Consider the following 15,597-nt stretch of genomic DNA (forward strand, 5'->3'; position numbering starts at 1 on the left):
CTCATTACATTGCGAAAGGTCAACATAAAGGCAAGAATTTATGGCAGTAAATAGACCGTCAATATGAAGAGGAAAGGAGAATTGAAGTGTGTGACTTGGCTTAGATGAATATGCACTTGCGTGTGGTATCGAGCTGTATTCTGCGCCGTTGACCTCTATAGATATACTACTCTAGAGCTAACAGGAGTATTCTCATTGCCACTATGCACCAATACTAATGAAGGGTACAAGAATAAGTTGGACCTGTCACTGCATAGATGCTATGATTCTACAGCACCCCTCATTGGGTCCAGCTCGGTCTGACATGCGGCTCAACTATAAATCAATTCATAGAAGCAGGACCATCGCTTTTACTGAGTATACACAACCTTAGATACTCACGCTATACAGCACACCTATCAGATAATGGGCCCATCTGATAAACCTTTTCCCTCCCCAAGAAATGACCAACCCATCCTCCCTAGGAGCAGGTAATTCAATCAACCCAACCTTCTTACGATCATCATCATCTACCCGCTTAGCCCTACACTGCCCTCCACTCCGTTCCCGCAGCGCCCGTCTTCGTAGTCGTTGTGAGGGATTGAAGCGGTGTGCACAGTGAATACGAAAGCAGTGCAAATTGTGGGCTTGCGTCAGGGGTGCTTGTAAGGTGCCAAACCCGGTGCGCAGTGATGGGCGAGAGGGGTGGCGTATCCCGTCCAATCGGATACCCCTGCAGGGTCGTCTTCAGTGGATTCTTCTGAGAGCGATACTAGTGATGTTGGCGGCTGTCAAAGGTCGATATTGGACGCGGACGCCACGGAGGCAAAGGGGTTTCGGGAAGAAGGAAGTGAAGAGGGAAGCAAAGAGGGGCTGTGATTATCAGGAAACCAATGAATCTCCCACTGGCAAAGCAGTGTCGTAGGAAGCCTGCTTCCTCTGAGGCTGTAGAGGAGATTTGGCCCGGGTGTCGTCCTTGCCAGCGTTTCTTGCTGTCACCCCTGCTGGCGTCTGCCGGTGCATTATAGACTTATAGACAGGCTGATACCGCGATTCGGCTCATCTCGAGCGGACGAAGGAACTCTGAAGAGGTGAGTCGAATCGGACGCTTCGAGCGACTTCGAACGCTTAGCACCCTCAATTCTTTTGAAAAGATTAAATAGACAGTATTAGAAGCGAAGAAAAATACATTTTTGAAGGAGAGATGCAGTGACTAATCGAGCTGTTCGGTAAACTCCTCCAACCCGCCCACATCCTCCCAGAACTGGGAGAAATCGACATCATTTTCTTCGAAGAGCTGCTTCACCTGAAGCATGGCGGACTGTTGCCTTTCTGGCGTAAATCCGCCCGGCTGGGTACTCTCGTATTGGACTAACTCGACCCATCGGTAGAAAAGGTCCTCCTTGCCCATGGCCGTCAGCTTGTCCTTGAACACCAAGATCTGATCTCTTTGGGCAGATCGGGCCGGGTCGGCCGGGATATTGCTAGTATCGGGGCTAATCTTCTCGTTCTCATCGCCGACATGCCATATCAACCAGCCATGGGCGTCGGTGTTCACCAACACTGCAGTGCGAAAATCGTCCATTGAGACCTTATCATCCGATTTAGGATTGTCGACCATCTCGTGAGCTTTGATCATGGCGTCGTACTCGAGGTCGAAGTCTTGATCTATGAGCAGATATCCCGTCTTTCTGATGCGCTCCGGCGTAACCGCTGCAATGATCTTATCCCGTGTTTCCTCATCTTCGCGGATCCAGCGATCACGTTTGAGGCCCTGAGTCATGTCAGGCTGGCTCCGCCGGACAATGATCTCGTGTGGCCGGAAGCCGATGTTGCGGCGCCATCTTACTCCACCGAAGAGGAAGCGGATAGGCCAGGCCAGGAAGATAGTCAGCAGGAAGTAATCAAAAAGAACGTTTCCTATGCGACGCAGAGCCACCAAGAAAACCTCGGTCCAGTCCATTGTCGACGTATCCACAGACATAGAGTTGTTCATCCCAATCAGTGCTGCTATCATGGCGGGGTACATGTTGCGGACCATGTAAATTCGAAGCGCGAGGAGAACGACGACGATGACATTGATTACACATGGTACGATAAAGGTTTGTTTCTTGATGTCCACAGGGCAGGTGTCGACGTGAATCAGGTAGACTTCGTGCGGAGAAAGTGACTCGAGGAGTGGTTTCAGAGATTCCGGAGCTCGAACGAACGGAGGGATAGGGCCAGCTTGCGAGCTGGGAGTGGAAGTTCCGGAGGAGGCTGCGGAGGGAGTAACTGAGGCCTTACCCTTGGGGCCTCGCCTGGCGGATTTAGCCATCCTGATGCGGATACTCTGAGGTCCGTACGGTCGTTCGCTTTCAACGGTTGGAGACGTGAGGCAATCGAGAGCTGTCAAGGGGAGGAGAGGGGGTTATAGGAAGGGGACTACTCCTCAGTAGGTCCACATGAAGGTCTGGTCCACTGACCCGGGGGCTCAGCAGTCGGCCAATATGCCTGTCAAGTGTCAATAGCAGTAAATTGCAAGTCAAACGACCTCGCCGAGAGCTCAAATGATCCGACTCCTGTACACGTGACTATCTTGTGTTAAATTATGTTATGCCTGAGGCTACTGAGTGACGCAGCTGAGGAAATGGATGACCCAATCGGACTATCCATTGTCCCGGCCCGCTTCCGCATTCCGCAGCTCCAGTCTCTCGTCCGTGCAGTATCTATAGCATCCAGCGGACAACAGTAAGGATATTTCAGTATTGACCCTCGAATTCCTTACAAGTAGCCCACAATGTTAGGCGCAGCATCCCGGCGCGCTGTCGCCGCTCCCAGGATTCTTGTACATCGCCATCATCAACATGCATCCTCATTCTCGACACGCTCAATACCCTCCATCCTCCGTTTACGGCCGACAGGTGCTCCCACATCCCTCCTACGAGCTACTCAACCCACCAGCATCCAGACTCGTCACCTTTCCTTCGCGCAGAAAATGAAGCGCGGTTACCAGGAAGCCTCCCGTGGCATTTGGCGCAATAATCCCATCCTCCTTCCCCTCGCCCTGCTCTCCGTCGCCACCGCAACCGCGGTCTTCAGCTACATCGCCTACAAGGAAGCCACAGAAGTTGGCCCTCAATACCACAAGTTTCCCCCGCCAGTCGCTGAACGTCTCCGTACAGCCATCTACTACACGGATGTGAAGCTAAATCCCGTCAAAGCCATCGACGCATACAGCGAGGCAATCAAATTATCAGCGGAACTGCACATGCACCCCTACTCGGACGAAGTGATGGGAATCAAGTTGCAGGTATCGAAGTGTCTAGAGATGGCGGGGCTGGTGCCGGCTGCTATTCAAGTGCTGGAGAAGACCCGAGCGGATGCATATCATTGGGTGAAGTCAAGGATGGAAACCGAGGCATTCAAAAAGGGCGAAAGTGATTATTTCTTCGCCCGGGGGCCCTCCGCAGAGAAAGGCGAACTGGCCGCTGGCCCAATGAATGTCGACCCCGCCATTGCAGATACATACGAGAGGATGAAAGAGGCCGAAATCTATGAATATCAACAAGTCGAGAAGACTCTCGCCAAAGTTGTGGGTATGTCCGTCAAGCTCGCGGAACTCTATAAGAGCGATTACGTCCAGGATGACCAGAAGGCCGAGGAGGCGCTCGAATTTGCCGTTCAACTATCCCTCGGGGAAGTGCAACGTCGACTCCAAGCCAAACTGCCCATTGGCGGTGGCAACTGGATGACTCTAACGGAGATCGGAACTGCCCTGTCCGAGTTGGGCGAACACTACGCCTCCAATGGGAAATTCGACCTTTCTTTGCCGCTGTATCTGCGCGCCTTTGACCTCATTAATGCCAACGAAGGCGGAACACCTTCCTGCAAGCAGGTAACCCTCATGTACAATATCTGTGCTTGTATCGGCTACCCGGCTTTAGATGGTGTCTCGCCATCGTCGGACCCCGGTGTTTCGCGGCCTGAGGCTATCGAGGCGGCACGCAAGTGGGCTCAAGGTGCCATCGAGAGAGCTGGAAAAGTCGAAGCGTCAGAAGCGTCTGAAGAGTGCGATTATAGCTGTGCGGCGGCTAAGACGATGTTGGGACAGTTGGCAGTGTTTCGCAATCAACCCGGGGAGGCACTGAAGTATTACCGTGAGGCCAAGGACATTTACGAGCGCTTAGAAGCAAGCTCCAATGCGCAGGACGTCTCAGAGCTCATTAAGGACCTTGAAGGGACGAAGAAATGATTGAACTGGTGTATGCAGATCAGATCATGGGGTTGGGTTGACAGTGTTGATCAAGACCGAGTATCACCAGCTGCCGGAAGCAATGGCACTGCCTTCTCGTTGGGAGTCTTGCGGTCGTCGACCCTCCTCCAAGCCTACGAGGCAACATATCAGTGAGTCAGCATCTGAATGTAACCATTCAATTGATCACGAACTCTTCAAACTGATCGAGCCCGCTAAGTTAGATGCAGGTGCTTCACTGTCTGAAGCAAGAATATTGTGGAGGGCTGTGATGAGATGGTCTAAGAGGCGCCTCTCTCCGTCAGCCCCCGTAGCCTTCACTACCGATGTGTTCTACTACTCTCACCTCATCACATGTACAGTATATAGGATTGGCAGTGAAGCTAATTCATTACGTCTAGAATTATTCTCTTCGTCTCTCCAGCCTTTCTGTTCCAGTTGTCTGACAGTTGTCATGTAAGGGTCGTGCCAGTCACTGTTAGCAGTACCTTGGCATCAGTAGATATCTTGTAACCGCACATTCTGCATTATTGTATTGTCATACTAAGCCGCTAATTGTAGCTACAGGCTCAATCACAGCCGAGCGCAAATGAAGCCATAGACAGGTAGGTGCCTGAACGGAGTAGTTTTGGTGGTGGAAGAATGATCGGATCAAAGTAAGACCGGGGCCTTATTTTCCGTGGAAGTGACTGGCGATGGCTGAAATGATTACCTCAAGCTCATCCATGCTTGAGCAAATCACCGGACATGGATCGATGAATCAGATCAAGCAGTCCAGCTGAATACATACTTAGCCGGGCATGCTCACGCCCATCCGGGTTCGCGGTCGCAGGAAAAAATATCCTGATGATGGAGGCCCCAAGCCAAAACCCAGTGGACCCAAGGGTGGGCGACCCATGATATCGCACCAGACGAAGCTGCAGTCATCTCAGGCGCGAAGCTACAAACGAGCTCGTCTGCTCATCGTCAAACCCACCAAACCCCGGCAATCGATCCTGGAATCCCTCCCCGTCGAGTTGATCGAAAAGATCTTCCTATACTCGCTAAATGTGAACTTCGCCCGCTGTTCCGCCGCCCTAGCCGCAACGGTTTCGAGTGAGCGCATCTACCGAGCATTGATTCTGTTGGCATTCTGGGACGACTCGTCTGCCTTGACAGTGACTGGAAACCAAGCCGTAGAGGCCGCTATATGCAGAATCCTCCGACCAGTCGACTACCACCCTCTCAGCGATGCAGAGCGAAGACACCTCCAGAGCACCATCCTTCGCTGCAAATGGTGCACGATACAGCGGCTTCTAGCGCAGCTTCCGGACCTCATGAACCTCGCCATACAACGACACTGGTTTGGCGCAGGAATCATCATGGACCTACATGACGAAGAATCATTGACCCGATTCCTCGCTCAGGAAGAAGACACTCGCAGTTTCCAAGGAACCGATGCCAATGGAGCGAACCACTACACCCTCACTGTATCACCCCTAGTCTCGGTGACAATCACCCACCATGAAACCGACCAATCGACTACCTACCCAGTTCTCGGCGTCCTCGTAATCCCCGATAAACTCGTCGAAGATCTCTCCACCCCTGACCACATCACCTACCTCGAACTCCTCCGCATAGCCAGCGGGTTAAACCGCGCCGACCTCGTCAAACCGACTGTCGCTGTGTCTCGAGAGTCCCTGCAAATCGGCATCCGTAATGCGCTCATTGAAAACAACGCAGCCGCCCTATCCACCCTCCTCAAAATCGATGAATACTATTTCCGCAGCGAGAACCAATCCCTCAACCCAACCACTGCCGTCCCTTACAGTCTCCCCGCAGAACATTTTCGCACGGCGGTCCGATTCGCCCGTCACGATACGACGTTCTTCCAGCTTCTTGTGCGCGCTAGTGCGGAGTCTGTTCCGGCTGATGATTCGGAGATTACAGAATGGGCTATGAGCTTGAACAATGCATTTGGACGCTGGCTGTTGGATCTGATGCTACATTTGCCGCAGCAGATTGAGGCCGCGCATGCGAATCCGGCGGAGGATGCTGTGTTCTATTTGGGCCGGGCGAATGGACAGAGAGAGCTGGCAAGACGGTACTTGAGAGAGGTGTTGGGCTTGGAGGAGTTGGGATGTTGGGTGGAGGAGACGATGTTTGATGCTTCAGCGTTGTGGGGGAAGGACGCCGACTGATCCAGTGTCAAATGCCTATTCTCATCGTGGGACCACATGCCTCGTGTCCCTAGCTATATACCAACTTCTACTACATGATAATGCTTAGTAGGATACTGTAAATGAAAAATACTATATACTACTTTCCCATGCATGGCTTTAGCTATCGTTGCTCCTCTATTGGGTTTATCATGTGTCTTTGCCAGTGGGATTATGGTTAGCAGTCCTTACAAATAACTTGCTAACCACTTACGTACTATTTATCGATCTATATATTTTCTCGTGGGAGGGGAGTCCGAGGAAGGTATATCCGAGGGAAATACTATGTCCGAGAAGAGTATACGTGAACAAGTGATATACTATCTAGTCCTGTAGAATTTTCCCTTGTTAGCTGCGACCACATCTACGCAACCTTGAATCAATGATATAGATAGTAAAACTATCAGTCTATGTGAAGTTGTAGTATTTTATATAAACGATGAACTAAGTGTCTTCACTCTCAAGAAAGATTCCTATACATGCATCCAGCCTTTTCCTGTAGATCTCTGCCATGTGATACTAAGCTATACAATCATTATCAAAGTGTCGATGCGCTGAGGGCTACACATATATAAGAACTTACCGATATATCATGTCCATCTGACCAGCCGACGAAGAAATTGTCCCAGCAAATATATATATTTTCCCCCCCAAAAGAAAAAGAAAAGTAAAGAGAGAAAGAAAGAAAGAAAGAAAACCTCAAATAAGCAACGTAGATGGTGAGATCAGCAAATAACTAAAAGTACATTAAACATTATGAGACGTTTGAACCCCTAAAAGCGGTAGGTGACGTGGTTTCATAGGGCTGCTACTACCGGCTCCAGATATTGGAAGAATATTGAAAGTACACTGTAGTGAAGCCATTAAACTATCATAGCTACATTGCTAAAGACAAGACTCTAATCTAATTGATATATATGCAACATGCAAACTAAAGAAACAAACAGGAAAATCAAACCCTCACTTCACCACCATCAACCAATTCTCCAACAACACCAACCAACTCATTCAGGATCTCATCGACAGTAGCTTCGTCTCCTTCCCATCCTACAACACCAACATGCATCACACCTTCTTTGACGAACGAAACCACCTTCATCGGATCCGCCGCATCACCATCCGGATTCAAGATGTCGACCTTGCACTTGCCGCCCGCAAATGGCATCTCGTCGAAATCATCCCAGTCCTGGTGGTGAACCACGGACCCAACACTCCTCTGATCCCAGTTCAGAGCCTTACTGATCTTGTCGAGGCCAAGGAAATCATACTCGGCAGATTCAGCAGCCTGCGATTGTACGGCACGCAGGAGATCCATGGTTTGCCAGCTGGGTTGGATTTGGACCCGTGTGGGCGTGAGTTGGTAGCAGGCACCGATGATGGCATCAGGGTTGGGCAGGGAAGAGAGGGTTCGGCCTGAGGTGACCGTGGCGAAGGTGATGTCTTGGGTTTGGAGACGGCGGGCGAGGAGGAGGGCCCAGGAGGAGGTAAGGAGGGTAGCGGTGGTGATTTCTTCAAGATTGAAGGGGAAGGCAAGGGGGATGGGAGCTGTGTGGAAGATGGACTTAGTGCCCGGTTGTTGGGTTGGGAGGATGGAGGGAGTGGAATCCCGGAGGAGATCCTTCCAGTAGGTGAGGGCCTTGGTCTGAGGAGCCGGCGAAAGTGTGTGAGAGATGTAGGTGGAGAAGGGGGTGGGAGTAGGAATTGTAGCAGATGTGTAGAGGGTTTCGAGATCGCGGAGGAGCAAAGGCAGAGAGACGCCGTCGTATTGGGCGTGTGAGAGACCGAGGATGAGGCAGGATTGCTGGGAGTGTTCAACATGCAGAAGTTGGGTGAAGGAGGAACCCAGCTGGAAGGCGGACTCGGAGTGTGTCTTGCAGAGGGACTTGACCTCGTCTTCGAGAGTGGAAGTGGTGGTTTGGTGAGTAGCGATGGGGACCGTGAGGTCATCGAGAACGACCTGGAGGAAGCTGGAGCCGTGCTCGATGAAGACGGTGCGCAGGATATCGTGTGCCTTGACGAGCTCGTGGCAGGCCCGGTGCAATCGTTCGCGGTCAATGTCCTGGTCGAAGTATAACATTGTGTATTGGATAGAGGTGCGCGGCGCCTGAACAGTGCCGCGGACATCGAGGGCTTGGATATCGGTGACGGGGAGGACATCGCGAATGGACCACTCCGGATTGGCCAACTTGGGACGGACCACCTCAGACAAGAATGAGTCTAGATTATCGATCTGACCGATAGTCGAGAACGGACGGTAAGGCTGGACCTTCTCCTCGGTCGACACGACATTCACCCGCAACGCCTTGGCAGCATCCCCGAGACGCATGCGCTGGAAGATATCCGCCACAGTCAGACCATGTCCTTGAGCACGCAAGCTCGATACAAGCTTCATAGCAAGAACAGAGTCGCCACCAAGGCGGAAGAAGTTGTCGTCAACATCGATTTGTTCAGGACTGAGCTTGAGGATGGCAGCCCAGGCGGACCGAAGGATGGCCTCAGAAGGTGTCAGGTTGGTCTGCGCGGCGGCCTTGGCCAATGCCTGCTTGAAGGCATCCCCCAGCTGAACGAGCACGTCACGCGGGATGCTAGAGGCGAGTTGGTTCAGGACCTTGTGGTTGGGCATCCTGTCCACCACAATGTAGGCAAAGGGAGCCATGTAGGAGGGTAGTGAGTCGTGGATGAACTTGTCAAGCTTCTTCAGGGCCACGGCCAGGCTGACAGAGATTGAGGCACAAATCGTGGCCTCGAAGCTTTGGGTGTCCACATTGCAGCAGATCTCCTGTTGTGTGGGCAGCAGATCCAGATGATCTTGGGTGGAAGCTGGCTGCTCGATGAAGACGACCAACTCGGCTTCCTGCTCGGACGATGGCTGGGACACGGCCGCAGCGGCATGAACAGTAGAAGGCAGATTCTTGGTGAACTGGGCTTCGACTTCGGAGACATTCACAGCGTGTCCCTTCACCGACACGACGTTCTCTTTGCGACCCACAAACACCAGGCTACTATCCTCGCGCCACTGGACCAGATCCCCAGTAGCCTGCACCCGTCCAGTACGACCAGCATACTCAGAACTACCGGACACAAGCCATGCAGGGGATTCCACCGTCTCGCCAGCAAGAACAGCTCCTTCCAGCCAGAGCTCGCCAACGCAGCCAATGGGTGACAGGAGGGACGAGTTGCGCGCATCACACACCCAGGGGACCACAGCAGGAGGATACCTAGACCCTTCTTTGATGCCCGGCTCGGCACGAAGCCGTTTCGAAGACTCATCCAAGGACAGCGGCGGCATTTGGTTCCACTGCCAGATTTGATTCAATTCGGCCTCTGGGAGACAGGAGATCTCGTCAATCCTCCGAGTGAGACCCTTACTCAGCTGCGAGCAAGCGACTTCGATCTGCGCAAGGATGCGCTCCATCTGCGAAGTCTCGACGAGACTGCTGTCAAAGCTGGCACAGATGCGGAAGCCACCCTTCTTGATACCACAGCCGAGCATGAGCGGGTAAGGGTTGAAATGAAGGGCTTCGCGCACCACATCCCCAACCTCGAAGCCCAGCTCGCTGCCCGCGTATTCAGGCTCCGGCTGCACAACTAGTCCGGTAGGGGCTTCGCACGCATGCTGGGCATCATGGCTGACCTTGCGAATATTCTGCATACCCATGTGCTGATACGGGGTCCGGGACAAGATCCCTTGCTGCACAGACTGGAGGTAGGATTCCACGGTGCTGGCGCGGTTGATATGGATCCGCACTGGGACTGTAGCAATCAAGGGACCAACAATGCTCTCGACACCCGCCAGCGGAATGTCTCGACCCGTGAGCGTCTCACCAAAGACGACATCATCGTTGCCGGTGTACTGAGACGCGACGAGTGCCCAGGCAGCCCGGATGAGGGTAGCCATGGTGAACGGAGACCCAGAGCTCGTCTCCAGGTCAACATGCCGCTCAATCAGACCATCGGGAATGGGAAGGTAGTCTCGCGAAGGCAGACGTGGGAACTGAGGGCCGACAGCGCCTTTCAGTTCGCGACGCCAGAACTCCTCCATAGCGGCCTCGTCGGTGTCGCGCACATATTTGACAAAGTCCCGCATCTGGGCCTCCACCTTGGGCTGCTGGCGCTGCAGAACCTCGCTGACCTTCTTCAGTACGATGGGTTCAGACCAGCCATCGTACAGGACGTGGTGGACGGTCCAAACCATGTATCGCTTGCCATCAGCGGGGTGGTCGATGATGGCATAACGAGCGAGATTCTCTCCAAGGTTCATCTTCTCATTGCGATCCTCCTCGAGGTAGCGGGCCAGATCCGTCGAGTGCTTCCAGGTGATTCCATCCTTGAGGATGACCTGCTGCAGGCCCGGCTCCTGGAGCTGAGCCAGACGGGTGCGCAGGATGGGGATGGCTGCGACGACCTCCTCCCAGGCGTGCTTCCAGGCATCGAGATCGATGTCAGCCGGAATGCACGCCAGTCTCTGTGCGACGTACGCCTTGACTGACTTGAGCGAGAAGGTAAACAGGGACTCCTGCGTCGGGGTGCAGGGATAAATGTCCTCGATGGTGGCTTTGTCGAAGCCGTATACTTGGGCAGCCTCCTCACAGGCACTTTCGGCAGCTTGGGAGATCAATGAATATGGCGCAACCTCGGTATGGGTCTCCACATCGCAGATGAGAACCTTACTGGCCATAGCAGACAGAGTCGGATGGCCAAATGTGTTGGCGACGGACAGGTCCAGGCCTTGTGCCCGACAGACTGACGCCAGTCTCATCGCCGCCAAAGAGTCACCTCCCAGGGCGAAGAAATTGTCGTCTGGCCGGATGGTCTCGACGTCAAGCTTCAAGGTCTGGCTCCAGGCCTGTCGCAGACGCTGCTCCAGCTCCGTGAGCTCCCGATGGGCGGTGCTCGCCGCGCCCTGGTCCAGCTCGCGCAGGTCCACCGTGGTGCCAAACTGACGCAGTCGTCGACGATCCGTCTTGCCGGAGATCAAGACCGGAATATGACTGACGGGGATGTAGGCAGTGGGCACCATGTATCGTGGCAAGACCTTCTTGATCTCCGCATCAGCCTCCGACAGTGTCTTGCTCAGCTCCTCCGGAAGCTCTACCGAGGTGACTTCGGTGCTATCAATGCCCTTGCTGGCCTGAGAGGCAACAAAAGCTACCAGGGTTGCTTGGTCCCCGGAGCCCTGGGGGACAATCACCTCCGCAATGACCGTGGCTTCCGACGGCAGTCTGGCCTTGAGCTGACTCTCGATCTCTCCCAGTTCGACACGCTGTCCACGCAGCTTGACCTGAGTATCCTTTCGTCCGGCGAAAACGATACCTCCCGATCCGTCCGGATCATACTTTCCGAGATCTCCAGTCTTGTACATCCGTCCATGACGACCAGCGTAGCCCTGATGGCCCGTCACCAGCCACTTGGGGTCCTCAATAAACGCGGCCGCCGTCTTCTCCGGATCATTCAGGTAGCCCTGGCCGACAATGGGACCTTCCACCAGCAACTCACCCACCGCACCGACCGGCATCAGCTCATCATGGTCATTAGGGTTCACAATCCAGATGGCCGCCCCATTGCCAGTGCCGATGGAGATATAGTCTCTCCCGGTGGCTGCGCTGCTGTTCACCGTGCAACCAATCGTGCACTCACACGGGCCATATCCAATAATGATCCTCGTCTCCTGACCCCAGACTGTCACATCGCGGGCCGACGCCGCCTCACCTCCCAATCCCAGCCCGCTGAGCGATGCAATGACATCCGGTTCCAAGATGCGGGCCACGGACGGCGTGATACCCGCATAGTTGACGCGCATATTGCGAATGACGCCGTTGATATCGTTCAGTCGGTCCTCATCGGACGGAATGCAGAGACAGCCGTTGTTTCCCAGGGTCAGAAGCATACTGTCGATACTGACATCGAACGCGTACGAGGCGAAATCAAGGACCCTCGATTTCTCATCATATCCAACAGCCTTGGCGCGCGGAAACGCACTGCTCGTGTAGCTCCCATGGGAGACCTTGACACCCTTGGGGGTACCCGTGCTTCCCGAGGTGAAAATCAAATACATGATGGTGGTTGAGGGAACCTTGGGCAAGGTTGGGGTGTCTTCCAGCGGCGGGACATCAGGGAATGCACTGTCCTCCACAACAAACAGACCCCCATCCTGAATAATCTCCCTCGACAGATCCTGCTGCATGGACGAGCAGATCATCGTACGCGCATTTACCTGCTTCGCCATGTTCTGCAGCCGGGCCAGTGGAAGCGTAGGGTCCATCATCGCAAACGTGCATCCAGCCTTCATGACCGCCAACACGGCCACGATAGTCCACCGCGACTTTTCGAAACACACCGGGATGAAATCTTCCGGTTGGGCGCCCATTTCTCGGATCTTCAGTGCGACGTACGTCGAGTACCGTTCGATCACGCCATAGGTGAGACTGCCGTCCCAGGAGTCAATCGCAACCTTGTCGGGAGTCTTGCGCGCTTGTTCCGAGATCACTTCGTGCATGCCAAAGTCGTATGCGGGGGGGAGTTGGTGGTTCCATGACCAGATGTCAGAGATATCGCTGGTGGTCGGGCGGAGGCAGTCTTCAACCGTGGCGTCGGGATTCGAGAGGACCAGTTGCACGGTGTCGATGAGGCTATTGATGTGGCGGGTCAGGGTATAGGGGAGAATGGTATCGGAGTGCCAAATGGGCTGAATTTCGAGGTGGTTGGCATTGTAGCGCGCTTCGAGGTGAATTATACCCTGTACGTTGTATTCATTAGCGTAGCTCTTGCGAACTTGATATGTATGGCAAATATAAGGTGCGGCGGTCGCGACTTACCTCGTTTGGCTCTTCGGTGGTCTGCGACAGGGTGCTAGTGCTGAGGAGCAGCGCAGGCGAACTCGATGACGCATTCTCGGGCGCAACAGTGAGCTTGCAAGCAATTGCAGCAGCAGTCTGCCCGACACTGCTGCGCAAATCGGCCAGTACCTCTGTCGACCGACAGGAGTTGACCGGACTGGTCTCGTGGTCCTTGTAGGCCCACTCAAAGGAAGCCTGACCATCCTCTCTCGTACGCAAGAGCACAATGAGCCAGGACACCAGGAGAAGTTCCTCCTTCATGCCTGAGGGAGTATTATCGGCAGCCAGGCCGACGGCCTCTAGTGACCGTACACTTGCCATATCGTGTGAATGTGAATCCTCTTGTCCCTGCGGACTTGTAGTGTGGGTGTTGCCCATTCGGCAGATCAGTTTAAAAATCCAGTCCAGCTGCGTGGGAGGAGGAGGAACAGGAGGAGAATGAGAGAACAAGAAAGAGACAGAGAGAGAGAGGGAGGAGGGGGGAAAGAGGGGCACGTAGTTGGGAAACACCAAGTGCTCTTCAGACTCGAAATTCACTTCTTTCACCAAGAGCTCAGTTTACATTTCAATAATAAGGGCCCAACGGTGGACACCATCTATATTTTTATTATTATCTGATCCGAGGTCCCCCAGAAACACACACACAACCGGATCAGATTACTATTTGACCCTCTTCCGAACATCCCGTGAAGTTTTACAAACCACCCCCGCCCCAAAATTCCTAATATGATTATGATTATTATTATTAGTAGTATTATGATACTACCGAGATCGGCGGTGGATTCCACGCACGGCTGCGGGTATACTGTGCAGTTTGCAGCACTACAACACGAGATCCAACGGGCACTTAGCTTGTGAAAGAAAGAAATTGCACAGACCACAGACCATATACGCCAAGCGTCTAGCCGAGGACTAACTAGTAAGACACGGCACGACATGTTTTGGTCCGTGGGTGCGAAATGTGTGACTGGGAAAAAAGTTATCTGATCTTGAGTTAGGCTGTTTGGTAAGATCCGGTCCTTTGCGAGTACGGGGACTTAGGTAAGGGGTTACACAACGTAATTGCTGCGGTGAATTATAATGAGTCATGGATTTGGTTAATGTGTTATTATTTTCTTCCCTAGTTACTATGTTAGTACTTGAATCCTACCCGAAATGTGCGACCCGGAGAAACAGTTATCAGGTAATTTGTTGTCGAGTGGGGGTGATGGATAACCGGTTGTTTGTCGCGTGTGTAAAACATGCATATACGCTAGTAAGTGTAACTGGGCTAGTAACAATTGCTAGTAATAACGCTAGTATGTGACAAGTGGAGTAAGTGATTGATAAGACCTAATCAGATCAGATAGCTGCAGGTCCACCGACAACCGGAAGTTAGCTGGTCAAGATATCCGAAACAGGTTAGTTAGCATGTTATAGGTAGTGAGGACCAGGGATCTTCGTGATTAATCCCTCATACGAACGAAATCTCCGAGCCATGGGAAACGCAGGTGCGTTCATCCAATGGGATATTCTGATCAGGCTATCGCGTAGCTTGCTGATGCAGGGGTTGCAGGCAAGTTCTGCAAAATATATTTCTTTTTTTTCTTTATTCATGCATTCCTTTCTTGGAGCTACACTGCTACACTGGGTAGCGAAATGTCAAGTCTTGGATATGCCACGGTTGCCACCAGTGTCCGAGTCGTATGATGATCGCGCTACTTAGCCTGATTGAGAGCTATCCCCGAATATCTAATCTAATCTGATAAACCGCTGATGTACGGAGTACGGAGTACAGAGTATGGAGAACGACACGCTACTCAAACCTCAAAGTCGGAGGGTTCAATCCTGAGGAACTTCGAGTCCACAATCGGAGTCCACTCGTCTCGCACGTGGCATGCATTCGGACTCATATACTGACTTGGGTTGGTCTCGCATGTAAGAAGGTTTGAGCCTATGTAGGATAGCGGGTAGTAGCTGTCCAGCGAGTCACAGTTACTCGTAAATTTACTGATGTTCTACTTTGAAAAACCATTTAAAATTGATGAATAACTATCATCTGAGTACACTCGATCGATAGAGATCACTGTAAAGCTCATTTATAGCTGCTGTAGCAACGGGCTGCGCCTACCTCACTTCCATACTACTTACTACTATACAGTTGGGCACCGCGAACTGTCATCATCGCATCTTTCCTACCTTGTATATACCGACAGTTACAACTGCCGGAGACATCTCTCTTTTCTCTCGACTCCGTACTGATTTCTTTTATCCGCCGGTGGATTAAGAATACGACCAGCGCATTAGGGTCTGCCAAGGTACGTACCCACATACAATCCATTACCGCCTTGGAAATACCAGGTATTTAAGA

At 52.7% G+C, this 15,597-nt stretch overlaps 4 protein-coding genes across 4 annotated transcripts; 2 read left to right on the plus strand and 2 right to left on the minus strand.

Moving 5' to 3' along the window:
- Positions 1 to 1,192: 1,192 nt before the first annotated feature.
- ASPBRDRAFT_198924 (uncharacterized protein) lies at positions 1,193 to 2,296 on the minus strand (the record flags this gene model as incomplete). Its single annotated transcript, XM_067621261.1, has 1 exon — positions 1,193 to 2,296. The coding sequence occupies one exon, from the start codon at positions 2,294 to 2,296 to the stop codon at positions 1,193 to 1,195; it is 1,104 nt and encodes a 367-aa protein (XP_067475738.1).
- A 405-nt stretch (positions 2,297 to 2,701) lies between these two features.
- Positions 2,702 to 4,642, plus strand: ASPBRDRAFT_46693 (TPR domain protein). The gene is made up of 2 exons (XM_067625688.1): positions 2,702 to 4,365; positions 4,434 to 4,642. The coding sequence occupies exon 1, from the start codon at positions 2,759 to 2,761 to the stop codon at positions 4,211 to 4,213; it is 1,455 nt and encodes a 484-aa protein (XP_067475739.1). The 5' UTR covers positions 2,702 to 2,758; the 3' UTR covers positions 4,214 to 4,365; positions 4,434 to 4,642.
- A 245-nt stretch (positions 4,643 to 4,887) lies between these two features.
- On the plus strand, positions 4,888 to 6,542 carry ASPBRDRAFT_46695 (uncharacterized protein). Its single transcript, XM_067625689.1, has one exon. It carries the CDS (start codon positions 5,110 to 5,112, stop codon positions 6,391 to 6,393), a length of 1,284 nt encoding a protein of 427 aa, XP_067475740.1. The 5' UTR covers positions 4,888 to 5,109; the 3' UTR covers positions 6,394 to 6,542.
- An 821-nt stretch (positions 6,543 to 7,363) lies between these two features.
- sidD (nonribosomal peptide synthase SidD) lies at positions 7,364 to 13,568 on the minus strand (the record flags this gene model as incomplete). The annotated part of the gene is made up of 2 exons (XM_067618484.1): positions 7,364 to 13,147; positions 13,227 to 13,568. 2 exons carry the CDS (start codon positions 13,566 to 13,568, stop codon positions 7,364 to 7,366), a joined length of 6,126 nt encoding a protein of 2,041 aa, XP_067475741.1.
- Between the last annotated feature and the right edge of the window lie 2,029 nt (positions 13,569 to 15,597).

Source organism: Aspergillus brasiliensis (genome assembly GCF_001889945.1).
Source record: "Aspergillus brasiliensis CBS 101740 unplaced genomic scaffold ASPBRscaffold_12, whole genome shotgun sequence".
In the NCBI taxonomy this organism is placed as follows: domain Eukaryota; kingdom Fungi; phylum Ascomycota; class Eurotiomycetes; order Eurotiales; family Aspergillaceae; genus Aspergillus; species Aspergillus brasiliensis.

Bases quoted from the DNA above. Each gene is read 5' to 3' on its own strand.
- ASPBRDRAFT_46693 (XM_067625688.1), top strand. From the start codon at position 2,759: ATGTTAGGCGCAGCATCCCGGCGCGCTGTCGCCGCTCCCAGGATTCTT.
- ASPBRDRAFT_46695 (XM_067625689.1), top strand. From the start codon at position 5,110: ATGATATCGCACCAGACGAAGCTGCAGTCATCTCAGGCGCGAAGCTAC.